Raw genomic sequence first — 15,362 nt, forward strand, 5'->3', positions numbered from 1 at the left:
AAGTTGCAGTTGGTAGTTTGTTCCAAGAGTTTTTAAGGTGGACCATGCATTCACGTTTAGAGTAAAACTAAGACTACTTTTTTTGCAGAGCAGAATAGATTTTGGAGTGTCTACATAAAACCAAATTCCTGTAATTTATATACTTGGTGAAAGCGTTTTCATTTATTACTTCCACAGGAAGAAGCCATAACATCATCTGCAAAACTGTGTTTATTTTATGGTTGGGAAACAGCAGCTCATTACTAAGAGGAAAGTACAAAGCCACAATTACACCACACAATATTCTTGGTCATAACTGACAGTATTTACTCATCACAACTTACCTGTTTGCTCAGGCCAGGAACTACTGAAACAGAGTGTTTCTACTTTAGTTTTGGAAATACAGTTTAACTTTTAAAATGTAATTTCTTGGGTGATAGCCCTTTAATTATAGGGCTACCCAGCACAGGAAAACACAGTTCTATGATTTTTCTTCCCTCTCCCCCTTCCCTTCCCTCCCCCCGCCCTGTATTCTGTCTCTTTTGCTGTTGCTGTTTGTTTGTTTTGTTCTCCATCATAGACATACTCTGTTTCTCCTTTTTACAGTTGCTTACTCTGAGTCTGCATAAGGGTGCTAAAATCTCTCTTTTAAACCGACAGTATTGATTTTTTTTTTCAGCTTGTAGTCCTCAGAGTAATATGTTTAGGCTGAGGTGAAATGAGTTCCTGAGCCTCTGGGCAGGGTCTCTCAGTTGAGGAAATTCTCCTAGCACTTGGCTGTTTAATTGAGAAAGGCTTTAGTGATATTTCACGGACATCTTGTGCTTCTGGGGTACTCCCTCTGGTTTGCTGAGTACTTCTTTAGGTAGGCGATCAATATTATATGGAAAAATTGAAAGAAAGGTTAGTACAAAACAAGCATTTAATGGAAATGTCAAAATGTAACTTAAGCACACACAATGCCACTTAAAAAAAATCAACCCCTATTTATCTGAAGTTCCCGTAGAGATTCGCGAAGGAAATGTTTAATGGGGTTGCATGACATGTGAACAGGAGTCAATGCAGCAGCACGAGGCACCAGCAGGAATGGCACAGCAGGAGTGCAGGGTCGTCCAGCAAGTCAAGAGCTTAAGACCAACCATGAAATGCAAGAAAGGTAAGAATGGGGAATTGGCAGGATTTGGGTGTAGGGCCAGCTGTACTAAGTTCATCCCTTGAAGAAAGTCCCACAACACAGATACAGAGCAACACCAGTATGATACAACTCAATTGGGCCCTGAGGTTTTGTCAAGAGAGAATATAAAGGGTAGCAAAGGTTGTGCACCATTGTCACCATTCAGGATGAACCCAGAAGCCCCAGGGTGGAGCTAAAATGGGGCTCCTGAGCTGGGATGTAGGGGGAGGCCTCAACTGAGGCCATTAACTTCTACAAGTCCCCTCAGGGCACTGACCTTGATACTTGATGCCCCTTGTTCTCCTTGTCGCCATAAATAACCCTGCCCAGACATGTTTGTGTTAATGAGTAGGGAAGCCTGAGCATGTGTGAGAGTGAAATCTATGTGAGAATGACTGTTAGTTAAATTGGTCTTCTTTAAAATAAAAAATTGCCACCTTCTTCTCTGTAGTCTCATATGGAGCATTGTTACATTTATTGCTATAGCCATACTCTCCTCATTTCCCCAAATTGCAAGTAAACAACAGTGCTTGAGTAATTTATTTGTCGGCTTGTAAAAGCAAATTTTTCTTCTCTCTCTTTCTGTCTCTTTTTATTACTCAGAACTATATCTGGTTTTGCCACTGTTTTAGGGATAGTATTATTACAAGGCAACTGAAGTAGTCTTGCGTATTATAAATAAATCAAATCCCAGACCTCGAGAATGAGGCCCAGAGGCTCTCCAGTGTTTTACCTTCTCCTATGGGACACAGGACAGGTTGCTTTTGACTTTCGTTTTTTCCTTTGCTGGTATATAGACCTCTTGGTTAATGAACAAATAAATCATTAAAAAGCATTGGAAACATGTAGGCATAATTAAGAGTGTTTGTCATGATAGCAGCTAAAAAGTTGTTTTAGCAATAGGATGGTAAGATATTATTTTCCATATAACATTTTTTCATTGATTGTTTATTTCCGTAGTGACTCACAGACCACTGCTGCTGTTCTGCCGTGAGAGATGAGCCTGTAGGCAAAACATAGACCAGGTGAGCAAAGACAGCATGTTCAAACACAACACTTCTACCTGTACACTTACTTACAAAAAGGCTAAACTTACTGCAGTGCTGCAACAGCAGGAATTCTACACAGGAGGGTTCTGTTTGTTTCTTTTCCTGTTACAGGAAGACAGATAGAAATGCCTGAAGTGGCAGCTGATCCCTGTGACAGTCTCTTTGTTAGACTGGGACCTTGTTTTGTATCTGAAGGTAATGTGCCGTAATCTTGGGAAGGATGCGCCAATCCCCAGAAGCACATCCTCCTGCAAACAGGTTTTCACCAGGTACTTCTGGAAAATAAAACCATTTTTGTTTCAAGAATAAAACCTTTAGTATCCTTCCTTATCCACCTTAACAGCAAATAAACCCCTAGAGAAAACCATTGGATTCAAAGCTGTACCTGGGAGGCAGATCCCATCAAGGCATATTTAATGGAGATTTTTCCAGCTCTTCCTGAAATTAGGAACTTAATGTATTTTAAAGAGAAAGCAAACATTTCTATGGTCACAGGTTTCCCTGACGTCAGGGAGGAGGGAAAACATCTTTAGTGATACACTCAATATATGTATGGCAATAGTGGAGCTAATTAAGAGACACTCCCTTTTCCCTGGCTTTCTGGAATTCCAAACCCTCATCAGAGGCAGTGATTATGTTGGGAGTCTTCCACTCTTCCCCTCATCCATGTACTTCCTTCTTATGACATTGCATAAATACGTTTGTAATTTTCTCTTCCTGATGCGGCACAGTATCTGCAGCCTGTTGGGGGTGTTAATTCTGTGTGCTGATGAAGAGCTTATAGCGGACTCAGCAAATTGTTTCCGACTGTTGCACAACTGCAGAGTGATGCAGACCTGCCCCATAGGGAGGGGGTAAGAATTGATGCATGTAAAGATAGCATAATATAAATTTACAGGTTGATTAAATCCCGTTACTTTGAGAGATATGTGCCTCTAACAGAGACCGCACCTACACAACATAGTGTAAAACAACTCTACCTGTTAGAAGTTTTCCCTGTAGCTTTCTGCCAACCCTTGGTGTAGTTCAAGGCTCTGAGCCAAGGCCATTATGATTGATTATAACTGCATTAGGAAGACTCATCAAACAGAGCTTAAATCCAGCATCTTAAACACAAGGCCCACTGTACATCTTTCAATTGCTTTTTAATTTTTCCAAATTTGTTAGTTTTTTTCCCAGTAATGAATTAGCAAATCAAGCATTAACAGACTTGACTTGTCACAGAACTCTTCTCCGCGATCCTCCACAACATCGTATTGCAGAGGACAAAATTTATGACACTACTAAGCCCACCGTCCTTTTCTATCTTTTCTATTAGGACTTTTTCTTTTCCCCGTTTTATAATCTCTATTATAGAGCACAATTTACATGCTATATTTCTATGCAAAGAACTCATTTTTTTTTCGTTATGTGATTTTCCTTCAATTCTTGTGCAACCTCTTCACCTTCCCAGAGGCGGCGGAAAGCCCCGGGCACCGCGCCCCCCGTAACCGGGCCGAGCCGAGCCTTGCCGAGCTGGGCCGGGCCGAACCGAGCCGAGCCCAGCCCAGCCCAGCTGAGCATAGCCGAGCCGAGCCGAACATAGTCGAACCGAGCCGAGCATAGCCGAGCCCAGCCGAGCCCCACCCCGCCCCGGTGGCGCGGCCGGCTGACGCGCTCCGCCTGCGCCCAGCCCCGCCCCCGGCAGCGTGTGTGTCCCATGCGGCGCGGCATGGGCCGGGCTGGCAGCGATGGCGACCGCGGGCCGGCGGCGGTGGACCCGGTGCGGAGCTTCCAGCGCTGGAAGAAGAAATACACCTGGCGGACGAAGAAGCTGCGTCTGGAGCGGCAGGCGCGGAAGCGGCCCGAGTGGCAGGTGGAGCGGGAGGCCATCGGCCGCCTGGTGCAGCGTTACCCTGAGGTACGGCAGGGCCGGGCTGACGGTGCAGGGCTGGGGAGCGGGGGTTCCCGGGGCGGGGACGGAAGGGCACCCCCGGGTGGCATGGCGGGCCCGCGGGGGTCAGAAAAGCGGTCCCTCTCCTCGTGTGGTGTGTGGGGCAGGGCTGGGAGGAGGAGAAGGAGGGGGCGGATCTGTGCGGGCTCCTGGGCAGGGGAGCGGGGCGCCCCTAGGTGGCGGGCCTGCTCCTCTGGCTGTTGGCGGTGCCTGTAGGTGACAGGTGTGTTGGGTGGCACCGCTGAGTGGCAGGCAGAAGGGCTTTCCTCTCCGTGACCCTCCATTCCTTCCCTTTCTGCCCCGGGCAGGGGAGGAGGGGGCTGGAGGGCCGGGGGATGGAGACCCTTGGGAGGAGAGCGCAGCAAGGAAGAGGAGGAGGTTGGGGCAGATGGTGGGAACAGTTGTAACTGGTGGCACTTGGCCCTTCTGACCAGGCAACATGGATGTTTCACTGTGGCCAACGGGACACATTTGTCTTCACGGAAGACGCCCTGCAGGCAGACATCTCTCTAGAAGAGTATGTTGTTTAACCTCAAGTCAGGTGTTTGAATATTAGAGCCAGGGTCAGTGGTGTTGGTGTTGTCTGCAGCTTTTGAGCCATAGTGATTAGCAGAAAGTGTCGTAATTGTGAATAACAGTTTAGATGTGTTCTGCCTGTGGTGTTGCTCAATGTCCTGCCAACTTTGACTGGATTTGCAGCTGTTGCTAGAGAGGAGCATGGCTGTCAGACTTGGTTGTACAGCACTCAGTGCACCTGATAGTAGAAACTTTTTGGTGGTTGTAATTTGACCAGAAAGTAGTGATAAGAGGTATAGAAGACACATATCTGTTACTATGAAGGAGTTGTGATAGCTTCTTCAGTTAAGATTCAGCAAGGGTTCTGAGGCTTTACACAGTCATTGGCTTTGCTGGTTTGAAGGCAAATAGTATTCTTCCAAAGATGGTCAGATTACTAGTTGTAACAGATTGTTTCTCAGGAAAATAAGTGGGTTTATTATTCATTGTTTTAATTATAAAAAAATAAATATTGTAACTACAGAAATGATTAATGTATTTTGTGGGTGAAATTTGAGTTAACTTGTTTTGGGAATATCTCTCTAGTCACTGTAAAAATAGAGGACTTAGATGCTGACTGTGAAAGCAAACTACTCCAGTTGTTAGAAACTTGTTTTCTTCTGAGTGGGATGACCATTGGTAGGTGTGTGTCTTTCATTGTGGTATGAAAAACCTCATAACTACAGCACTGTTTGACTGCTTGTTATAACCTAGACTTAGGTGGTTGCCTCTGGTCTCTGAAGGGTGCGTGTCAGAGCAAAAGAGGAAACCGAGTTAAAGCAACTTGGCAAAGGCTGTGTACAGAGTTTGTGAACTCTCTGCATAGATACCAGGGTGATGGGCTTGTTGTTTGTATACCAGACTGCAGTATATACATGAGAGATTGCTTTGTGTATTTGTGTGTTTGTATAAGGGTGTTATTACCTTTTCTCTAGAGATGAAATTCATACATTAACTTTTTTTTTTTTTACTAGAGAGAACTAGGCTGAACAGAGTGGTGGTGTCATCTAGGTGCTTTAGACAGATATAAACCCTCAGTTTTCTAGAATATGCAGAGCCAGTAGGAAGCTTGGTACTTCAAGTAGATAGAAGGTTGATCTGACAAAAATAAATGACAGAGCCTCTTACTTTTCTGTAGTGGCAGATGGAAGGAAGCAGGTTAAACAAAAACTATCTTTCCTGTGAATCTGAGAGTCACAACATCAACAGATCTGAAGATCTCTGTGAGTCGCTACATCCCACAAGGCAGGAATCTTGTTCTGCCTTTTGGATAACCTATAAACCTGTATTGCCATCCAGTTCTGTTCAAGAAGGACAGGGAACTGCTGGGAAGAGTTCAGCACAGAGCAACAAAGATGATTAAGGGAGTGGAGCATCTCCCTTATGAGGAAAGGCTGAGGGAGCTGGGTCTCTTTAGCTTGGAGAAGAGGAGACTAAGGGGTGACCTCATTTATGTTTATAAATATGTAAAGGGTGAGTGTCATGAGGATGGAGTCAGGCTCTTCTCAGTGACAACCAATGATAGGACAATGGGTACAAACTGGAACACAGGAGGTTCCACTTAAATTTGAGAAGAAACTTCTTTTCAGTGAGGGTGACAGACACTGGAACAGGCTGCCCAGGGGGGTTGTGGAGTCTCCTTCTCTGGAGACATTCAAAACCCACCTGGATGCCTTTCTGTGTAACCTCATCTGGGTGTTCCAGCTCCAGCAGGGGGATTGGACTGGATGGTCTTTCGAGGTCCCTTCCAATCCCTGACATTCTGTGATTCTGTGATCCTCATTGCTTCAGGGGATCTGAAAACGCAGACAGGAAAAGGACAGTGTAGCGCTAGTAAGGCTGTAGGGAGGCTGCCAGCAGAGTTTGTGTGTTCCCTGCAGAGGGGGGAGTCTGCCTTTAGGGACAGGAACCATAACGGTTACATTGTTAAAGGTGCACATGAGCTTCTCTTTTTCAGGAAGATAACGGCTCCGTATTTTGCAGCATAATAATGTTGCTTTCTGAAGCTGCTCTTTCTTAAGAGCTCCGAGTTACATTTTATGACATACGACTGTCATTATTCCATTTGCAGTAGCATCTGAAACTGAACTGTTCATCTGTGGATGTTCTCAGGAAAATGAGTTTATGCTTAGTGTGCATGAATCATAAACTTGGTGCCTGTTGTAGCCGCACAGAAATAAGAAATAATTGGCTAGTTGTGTGTCTTGCCATATATATTTTATTGTAATTTGTATTGGCAGTTAGTCTGACTGGGAGAGTTTTTGAGAAGACAGGCTCAGTCTCAATCGCTTTTCCCCCATGAGGACACTGAGGCAGAGGCACAGGTTGCCCAGGTAGTCTGTCCAGTCTCTGTCCTTGGATGATTTCAGGGTGGGACTGGAACAATCCCTGAGCAACCTGGACTGACTTCAGACCTGACCGGCTGTGGGCAGGAGGTTGGACCAGGGTCCTCCTGAGGTCCCTTTCAGCCTAAATTGTTCTGTGATTTCATGATGATCTGAGGTTTTAATTATGTTATTAGCCTGCCTGATTAAAGTATGTCTTATTACTTACTAAACAATTTATGGTAGAAGAGTAGTTTAGCTTAGGTCCAACTGGTACAGATTGCCTGACCAGCTAAGTTGGATCAGGTCGTACTGAACTACTACATATTTATTTTAATGGCAACCTAAAGAATGCTATTTGATTTCTCTGTTATACTTAGATTGTAAGCACTGATTAAGCTTATTTTGTTTCAGATAAATGCAAGTGAAATACAAAGATTTTCAGATTTTCCATTGTCAAAGAAAACCCTAAAAGGTGAGTACAAAAGTTTTATTTGGAAAGTAATTTAAGTAAAGATGAATGTATTGTTTATCTGCATCTGAACTTTTTTTTTTGCTTTAAACTAAGTTTTAGCTAAGTATTGCCATGTACAGCGTTTTCTGAACAGGTAAATGTAACTCTGGGCAAGACAAAAATAATGATATAAAATTTTCTTTTCCTCCTTTCCTTCTTTTCCCACACTGCAAATGCTAGGATTGCAGGAAGCTCAGTATCGTGTGGTGACAGAGATACAAAGGCAAACCATAGGTTTGGCTTTACAAGGTAAAGACATACTTGGAGCTGCAAAGACTGGATCAGGCAAGACCTTGGCTTTTATTGTCCCGGTAAGTAATTTGCATCCTTCCATTTGTACTCAAACCAAGTTACCTGTGAAGTATTGAATATAAAACAGCTTGGGTTAATAGATCCTGGAAGAAAACTGATCTAAATGTTCCAAGTAATCTAATAAAGCTGTTTGAGGTTCTGAACTAAGTATATTTTTGGCCCTAGGAATATTCGGACACATGGAAGTTCTATTTTGATCCTTACATTAGTAGACTTTGTGTGATTTAGGAAGTGCTTTGTTTTTTTTTGTCAAGAATCTGTGTTCTTGGTGCAACTGTAGTTGTCCTGTTCTTTTAAAATTTGAAAACTGAGTGCATGAAAAAAAAAGGCGGAGGTGACGTTTCTTCAGTTCCCTAGACTTTATTTTTTTTTTGGTTGTTGTTAGATAAGTGGTTTCATCCCTTTAAAATTTTAGGATTTGGACCTTACATAGCAAACTTAAGCTTAGTGATTGTTGCCTTCCATTTCCTTCTTGTCTTTTGTGAACTTGTTAGAAATTGCTTCCAGGTGCAAGTGGGAAAAAGAGGATGAAAACCCCTGTCATAGATAATACATTTTTGACTGTTTTACTTGAAACTTCATGCTCTGCATTTCATTTATTCAAGTTGAAAGTATAATTGAGATGCTTGTTTGAAGGGCACATGTGAGTGCTTACAGACCCCATCATGTTATGATTAGATAAAGGGAAAAATAAATGTTGTTTGGATTATGGAGGTTTTTTGGTTTAAAAATTTCTTGCATTTTTGTCAGCACAAATTTCTTTGGAGCCTATTCTGTCAGTAACTGTGAGATCAGTAGTAGGTGTTTTGAATACCCTCTCAAGTTGAGAAGGTTTATGTTTTATGCTGTGTTTTTAAATTTTTTTTTTAATTAGTGAAGAATTAAAAATGTAGGTGGCTTCAAAAGATAGAAAGATAGTCTCGTGAACCTGAGAAATGAAAGTGAGATTGCTCAATTAGTTAATCTAGGAGTAAAAGTACTTTGTTTCACAAACCTTATTTTAAAACAATTTTAGGGGAGAAAAGTGATAAGGGGGAGCTGGAGATATGAAGAATGAAAATAAAAATTAATTGTACAAGGGTGCTTAGCAGACTTCGGTATTTCAGAATGCTTCAGATATTCATACCTATGAAATCTTTGTGTTAGGACTAGCTGACTATGACAGTGTTTCTATGGTGAGAATTCATAAGAGGAGGAATAATCCTGGTTTGAGGTGTATGGCAACTTTAGCTGGAATGCGCTCTATATAGCATGTGTGGACAGTACTGCTATAACCGGAATTAAAGCTGCAATGATTTACTTCTAGTTGGTCATTCTCTTTCTGGTTCCTATGAAACCTTATAAGCAGAGAAGTTTCTCATGTTTTTCCACACTGATTTCTATTATTGTATGAATGATTAAGGCTTAATTTCCAGAATTTAGCAGAGCAGGATTAATTGTGCAGTAAAATGTTTATGATTTACCACCCATTTCTGTCTGTCATAGATTGGTACTAGGGAAATTTGCTACAGCAAGTATTATAATCAGTTATAATTTACTTATAATCAAACTATGTGAAATGTATACTGATATTTCTTCAAGTAATTATTCTAATTAATGTTGCTTTATATTTTTTATGACAGTTTTGGTACATATTGTCATTCTGAGATTTTATAATGAGAACATGGTAATTTTTTTCAGGCTTTGGAACTCCTGTATCGCCAGCAGTGGACTTCAGCTGATGGACTGGGAGTTCTGATAATATCACCTACCCGGGAACTGGCGTATCAGACTTTCAAGGTTCTGCGGAAAGTGGGAAAGAATCATGAGTTCTCAGCTGGCCTTGTCATTGGGGGAAAGGTGTGTCCTCTTGTCGAGTTTGCTGTATGGAAGCATAGAGTGCTATATGAAGTGCTAGTTTAGGAAGGAAACTCTGAAAATGCAAAGGCAGAGAAGAGAGAAGTCAATGGGAACCTATCAGTGATCCACTCATTTTCCAGCCTGTGTGCTCTGTGTCTGTTGAAACTTTTGCATATTTACAGTCTTTCCAGGTTACATGAGTGGATGGACTTTCCTGCCAAGCCTTCCAGGCTATTCTATTAATTTATATTATTCTGAAATTCTTTTTCCTCAAGCCACAAGTGTGAGCATGCTGAAGAAATTGTAATATCTCTGTAGAAATAGGACTGGAGGAAAGCAAATGTCACTCTAGTCTTCAGAAAGGGCAAGAAGGAGGACCTGGGTAGCTATAGACTGGTCAGCCTCACCTCCATCCCTGGGAAACTGATGGAAAACTTATCCTTGGTGCCATCTCAAGGCATATCAAGGATAAGAGGGTTATTAGAGGCAGTCAGCATGGCTTCACCAAGGGAAGTTGTGCTTAACCAAACTCATTGCCTTTTATGAAGACATAACCAGGTGGATAGATGATGGCAAAGTAGTGGAAGTGGTCTACCTTGACTTCAGTAAAGCATTTGACACAGTCTCCCACGGCATCCTCACAGCTAAACTGATGGACTGTGGTCTGGACTATCGGGTAGTGAGGTGGACTGCGAACTGGCTGAAGGAAAGAAGCCAGAGAGTCGTGGTCAATGGGGCAGAGTCTAGTTGGAGGCCAGTATCTAGTGGAGTGCCTCAAGGGTCAGTATTGGGACCAGTACTATTTGATATATTCATCAGCGACGTGGATGAGGGAATAGAATGTACTATCAGCAAGTTTGCTGATGACACTAAGCTGGGAGGTGTGGCTGACAGGCCAGAAGGCTGTGCTGCCATCCAGAGATCTGGACAGGCTGGAAAGTTGGGCGGGAAATAACCTGATGAAATTTAACAAGGGAAAGTGTAGAGTCCTGCATCTGGGCAGGAACAACCCCAGGTTCCAGTATAAGTTGGGGAATGACCTATTAGAGAGCAGTGTAGGGGAAAGGGACCTGGGGGTCCTGGTGGACAACAGGATGACCATGAGCCAGCACTGTGCCCTTGTGGCCAAGAAGGCCAGTGGCATCCTGGAGTGTGTTAGAAGGGAGGTGGTTAGTAGGTGGAGAGAGGCAATGGATGTAAACTGGAACACAGGAGGTTCCACTTAAATATGAGGAGAAACTTCTTCTCAGTGAGGGTGACAGACACTGGAACAGGCTGCCCAGGGGGGTTGTGGAGTCTCCTTCTCTGGAGACATTCAAAACCTGCCTGGACACCTTGCTGTGTAGCCTCATCTGGGTGTTCCTGCTCCAGCAGGTGGATTGAACTGGATGATCTTTCAAGGTCCCTTCCAATCCCTAACATTCTGTGATTCTGTGAATGGCTGATCCTTGACTATTCTTCCTAAAAACTATCAGTAGGTTAAGCTGCCCTGACCATCTCTGGTACTGGGGTCTTAGTGTGAACAACAAGACCTAAGCTGGTTTAACTCTTTTTCAGGATCTGAAAGAAGAGTCTGAAAGAATCCATCACATAAATATGCTGATCTGCACTCCAGGACGGCTTCTACAGCACATGGATGAAACTTCATATTTCTATGCCTCTGATCTGCAAATGCTGAGTAAGTTTTTTGAGTACTGGAAAGTACTCAGAAATATTTTGTAACAGTTCATAATTGCATGGAGCACTTCCTTGGGTAAAAAATTTATCCTAGTCAGGTTATGTAGATAAAATGGCATTAAAGTTCACGTATGTAAAAATTTATAAGAAAACAACGAAACCCCTTTTTTGTGTGTACTTTGTCTCAAGCAGTTGCTGAGCATGCCTTCCTTAGGACGATAAGAACAAATGGTTGAGTTAGTAAGGAACCCAAACCCAAATGTAGCATTCAATATAATCCTTTAGTTGTGTCTTGGCTAATATTGACCTTTCCTTTCTGCCTATGACTCTTGTGTTTTTCCTGACTTGATAATTAACTATGTGGAATATCCACTGTAGTGTGTGTTTTTGGCCAATTCTAAAAACCACTTATATTTGAATTTTAAGACAGATTGCTGCTCCTTTCATTGTTCTGTTAGCATTGTTAACATTGTTTCTTTTCATCCTTCCAACCTGAATAAAAATTTTGGTGTAATGTAAAGGTTTGCCTCCCACTAAGAACTGCATAATCTTTAGCATAGCCGGAGGAACTTAGAAGCAATTAAGAAGCTAATGAAGCTGATAAAATGTGAAATTACACTTGCTACACTTAGTACTGTTCATGACACTTAGACAAGAATTGCGTTAAGTATAGACCCTTTTCTTAAAGCTTTGTCTTGTGCTACTCTGTTTATACCCTGTGTTTCAGTGGTAAGTTCAGCTTAGGTACAGTAGAGTGTTTTGCTCTGTCATGAATAAATAGTACAGCACTGCTTTATATTCCATGCTTTTGTTTCAGTAATAGGACTGGGAGTTGGTAATTTGCAGTCTGTCTGCAAATTACTGAACTGTTTACTTGAAATGCTGTTCTTTTATGCTTCAGCTTGTGAAGCTGAGGGCTGTAGTATATAGATTATGGGAAATGCTCTGACTTCTATTACAGTTTTTTAAATAACATATTTTACGGAGTACATGCATATCTAAAGAGAATCATGTCATACACAGTAATTAAGTTAATCTCTGCAGTTGAAGTTGGCATAGATTTTTGTACTTTATGGATTTGATGTATGATTTATTTTTATATGTGAATGAAGCTAAAATCAGATTTTTCTCAAACTATCTCTCAAATCAGTTCTTGATGAAGCTGATAGAATTCTAGACATGGGGTTTGCTGATACAATGAATGCAATCTTAGAAAATCTACCTAAGAAACGCCAGACCTTGCTTTTTTCTGCAACACAAACAAAATCTGTGAAAGATCTTGCACGTCTGAGTCTGAAAGATCCAGAATATGTTTGGGTTCATGAGAGAGCCAAATTCAGGTATGTTGGGATATTTTTTTTTCCTGGGGGGAGTTAAACAGATGGTGATCCTACTGAAGTCGATCTCTGACTGTCAGTTCCCTGAATCAGAAGTTGTGTTGTGCATCTTCCTTCCTGCAGTGTGTGATGCTGTTCTGTGCCTTCCTGAAGGGAAGGAATTTCCAGATGAGAGGGTCCTAGTTCTGGCTGATTCGTTACAGGGAGGCTGATCCTGCACCTTCCTGTGGCTTCTCAGGCAGCTTTGTAGTCTGGGGATTTTCTTCCTCAGGAGCAAGTGATGGAGCAGTGTCCTGGCTGTATCACTCACTTCTGAATTGCTCCTTTTTTTGTTGTTTGACTTCCTTGTCTCCTGCCTGTGTGTACACTGTGCAGAACCACTGGATGTGTTGCACAAGTACAACTCTGTGTGCCAGTGATCAATCGGGCTTTCCAAGGAAAATCCGATTCTATTGGGAAAGTGCAGAATGACAGTATAATTATAGAATATTAGGTTCCCAAAGGAAAGCATGTGGCACTAGTCTGTGTGCAGTAAGTCTTGTGGCTTCCGGATTTGCTGGGTTTACTGTGCACACAAAATACATTTATCATGCTAAACAGTTTGGATCCAAATGGGAGGGCCTGGGGAGAAGTGAAGTATGTGGTCTACCGTGCTCAAAAAATATGTGTCACTAAGTGGAAAAAAAAAAAAGCATGTTGTTTTTGGCATGTTTTTTAAATTTTGAAATCTAAGTGAAGAGCATTATTTGATGTTTTGCATTTCTGTGAGTTCCATCTTCTAAGTGTCAAACTGCTTATGAACATGTACGATTTTTTTTTTTTTTCCATGAGGTTTGCATGTATTTCCATATGTAAGATGCAGGAGAAAGGTGAAGCACAGTGATAAAAATGGCTTTCCCAAGAGCAACTGGGAAATCATAGCAAAATCAACAGCCGAACTAGATTGAATCTTGAGACAGTTTCAACTATTTGATTTGATTCTCTCTCTACTACACTGCAAATTCTTTTTTTTACATCAGTAATACTGTCAAAGGCATCTTAAATATGCATGATTGTCTGAGAAAATCATGTGGTTAATAGGCTCTTAGCAGAAGGGGATGTACAAGCCTAGTCTGTAGTCTTCATTGTGAGGACTGACTATACACCTGTTTTGCAGGTCTCAACTTTTTCCTGAAGTCTACTTTAAATTATATTTAATTTAAGAAAAAAAAATTGAGAGAGTGCAATCAGATAATAAAGGGAATAAAAATAAAGTATTAATTACTGCTTAAGTGTGCAGTAGGTTATTGCCTTATGAAAAGGTTGTATTTGAAAAAAAAGTTTCCTCTGAAAGACTTACAAATTACAAGATACTGTGGCATAATTCAAATTGACTAGCAGAATAAAAACTGGAGTAGTGTCTTGTGCTGCCTGGGTGGGTAAAATTACCTTTAGAAAAAAGATTTTTGAATACCCTTGGTCTGTTGAGGGTGAAGCAGAGGAACTAAGAGGTGAGCATTTAGATGTATTTCAAGGACAAATATGCCAAGGACTTTTATTTTGGTTTATTTTATTTTGTGAAGAATGGAAAGGTTAGTTAGGATGAACATTCAGAGCTTTACAAAGTCACTTTGCATGTCAGGGTGTAATCAGTGGAAGTACATCAGTGCTCCTTCTTGTGTGTGATTAGGCTGTGCTTTGACATTGCCTTGAGCACAAATGATGCTTTAATAGGGCTAATAGACAAAATTGCGTTTTAAGTCAAGGCAATTTGAATGTCACCGCTTAGGCAGGGAAAGAGTTTGGCTTGCTAGTAGTAAATGAATTTAGAAGTAATGTCAAAAGTTATCCCTTCCTCCCCATGGGCTTTTAGTAAGGAAATTGATTCATCTTCCAAGAGTAGCTTTCTAGTGGAGCTGCTGCTCGTTCCTCAGAGTTGCAGAACATTCCAGCCTGCCTTTTTTTTCTTTCTTTCCCCCATTTTTTTTTCTGGGTATTTGTCTGACACTTGACTTGAAGGACGAGCAACTCTGTAGATATTCTGTGGCTGTATGTTCACTCTCTTCCCTTCTTTTGTTTCTCATTTTAATGTTATGGGAGCTCATGCCATCTAACTGTACTTTTTTTTTTTTTTAGTACCCCGGCAACTTTGGATCAGAACTATGTTGTTTGTGACCTTCAGCAAAAAGTAAACATGTTATACTCTTTCCTGAGAACTCACTTGAAAAAGAAGACCATTGTGTTTTTTGCAAGCTGTAAAGAGGTATGGCTATTGCCCCCTATCCACTGTAGCATTTAAAAATGATTAAAATTAAGATATTCTTGCAGATGTCAAGGCACCAGAGAGGTGAGATTCTGGACTGGTTTGCAACAGGAAATTGGGGGAGGAAACCAAACATCACGTCATGTCATGCAGGATCCTGCTGCTGGGAAGCTCAGCGACCCCGGCTCAGTGCAGGAAGGTCCTGGAGACCTCTGTATACTCAGCCATTTTCGTGCTCTGCTGTTAAAAATGAATACTAAAAATTCTGTCACTAAGGGCCAGTTTTGTCCCGTGACATTTTGTGGCTGGATTACAGAGTATTTTAATAGCTATATCTAGTTTCTTTACAAGCTTTTAAATCTGCCTTTGTAAGAAATTATAATTGTGAAATAGTGCACAGTAAGTTTTTATTCTTATGGTTATATAG

General features: G+C 41.7%; 1 protein-coding gene across 2 annotated transcripts in view; it reads left to right on the top strand.

Annotated features, from left to right (window-relative positions):
• The first annotated feature begins 3,868 nt into the window (after positions 1 to 3,868).
• DDX10 (DEAD-box helicase 10) overlaps positions 3,869 to 15,362 on the top strand; it is a 176,754-nt gene continuing 165,260 nt past the window's right edge. Inside the window, exons 1-7 of one of the 2 annotated variants that reach the window (XM_065049019.1) lie at positions 3,869 to 4,102; positions 7,429 to 7,489; positions 7,709 to 7,839; positions 9,521 to 9,679; positions 11,237 to 11,357; positions 12,507 to 12,696; positions 14,809 to 14,935. In XM_065049019.1, the coding sequence (XP_064905091.1) occupies positions 3,902 to 4,102; positions 7,429 to 7,489; positions 7,709 to 7,839; positions 9,521 to 9,679; positions 11,237 to 11,357; positions 12,507 to 12,696; positions 14,809 to 14,935 (990 nt within the window). In that variant the 5' untranslated portion in view covers positions 3,869 to 3,901. Of the gene's footprint in view, positions 4,103 to 4,559; positions 4,653 to 7,428; positions 7,490 to 7,708; positions 7,840 to 9,520; positions 9,680 to 11,236; positions 11,358 to 12,506; positions 12,697 to 14,808; positions 14,936 to 15,362 lie in introns of those variants that run through there. The other variant, XM_021286281.2, reaches the window with a different exon arrangement.

Source organism: Columba livia, chromosome 1 (assembly GCF_036013475.1).
Source record: "Columba livia isolate bColLiv1 breed racing homer chromosome 1, bColLiv1.pat.W.v2, whole genome shotgun sequence".
NCBI classification, from domain to species: Eukaryota; Metazoa; Chordata; class Aves; order Columbiformes; family Columbidae; genus Columba; species Columba livia.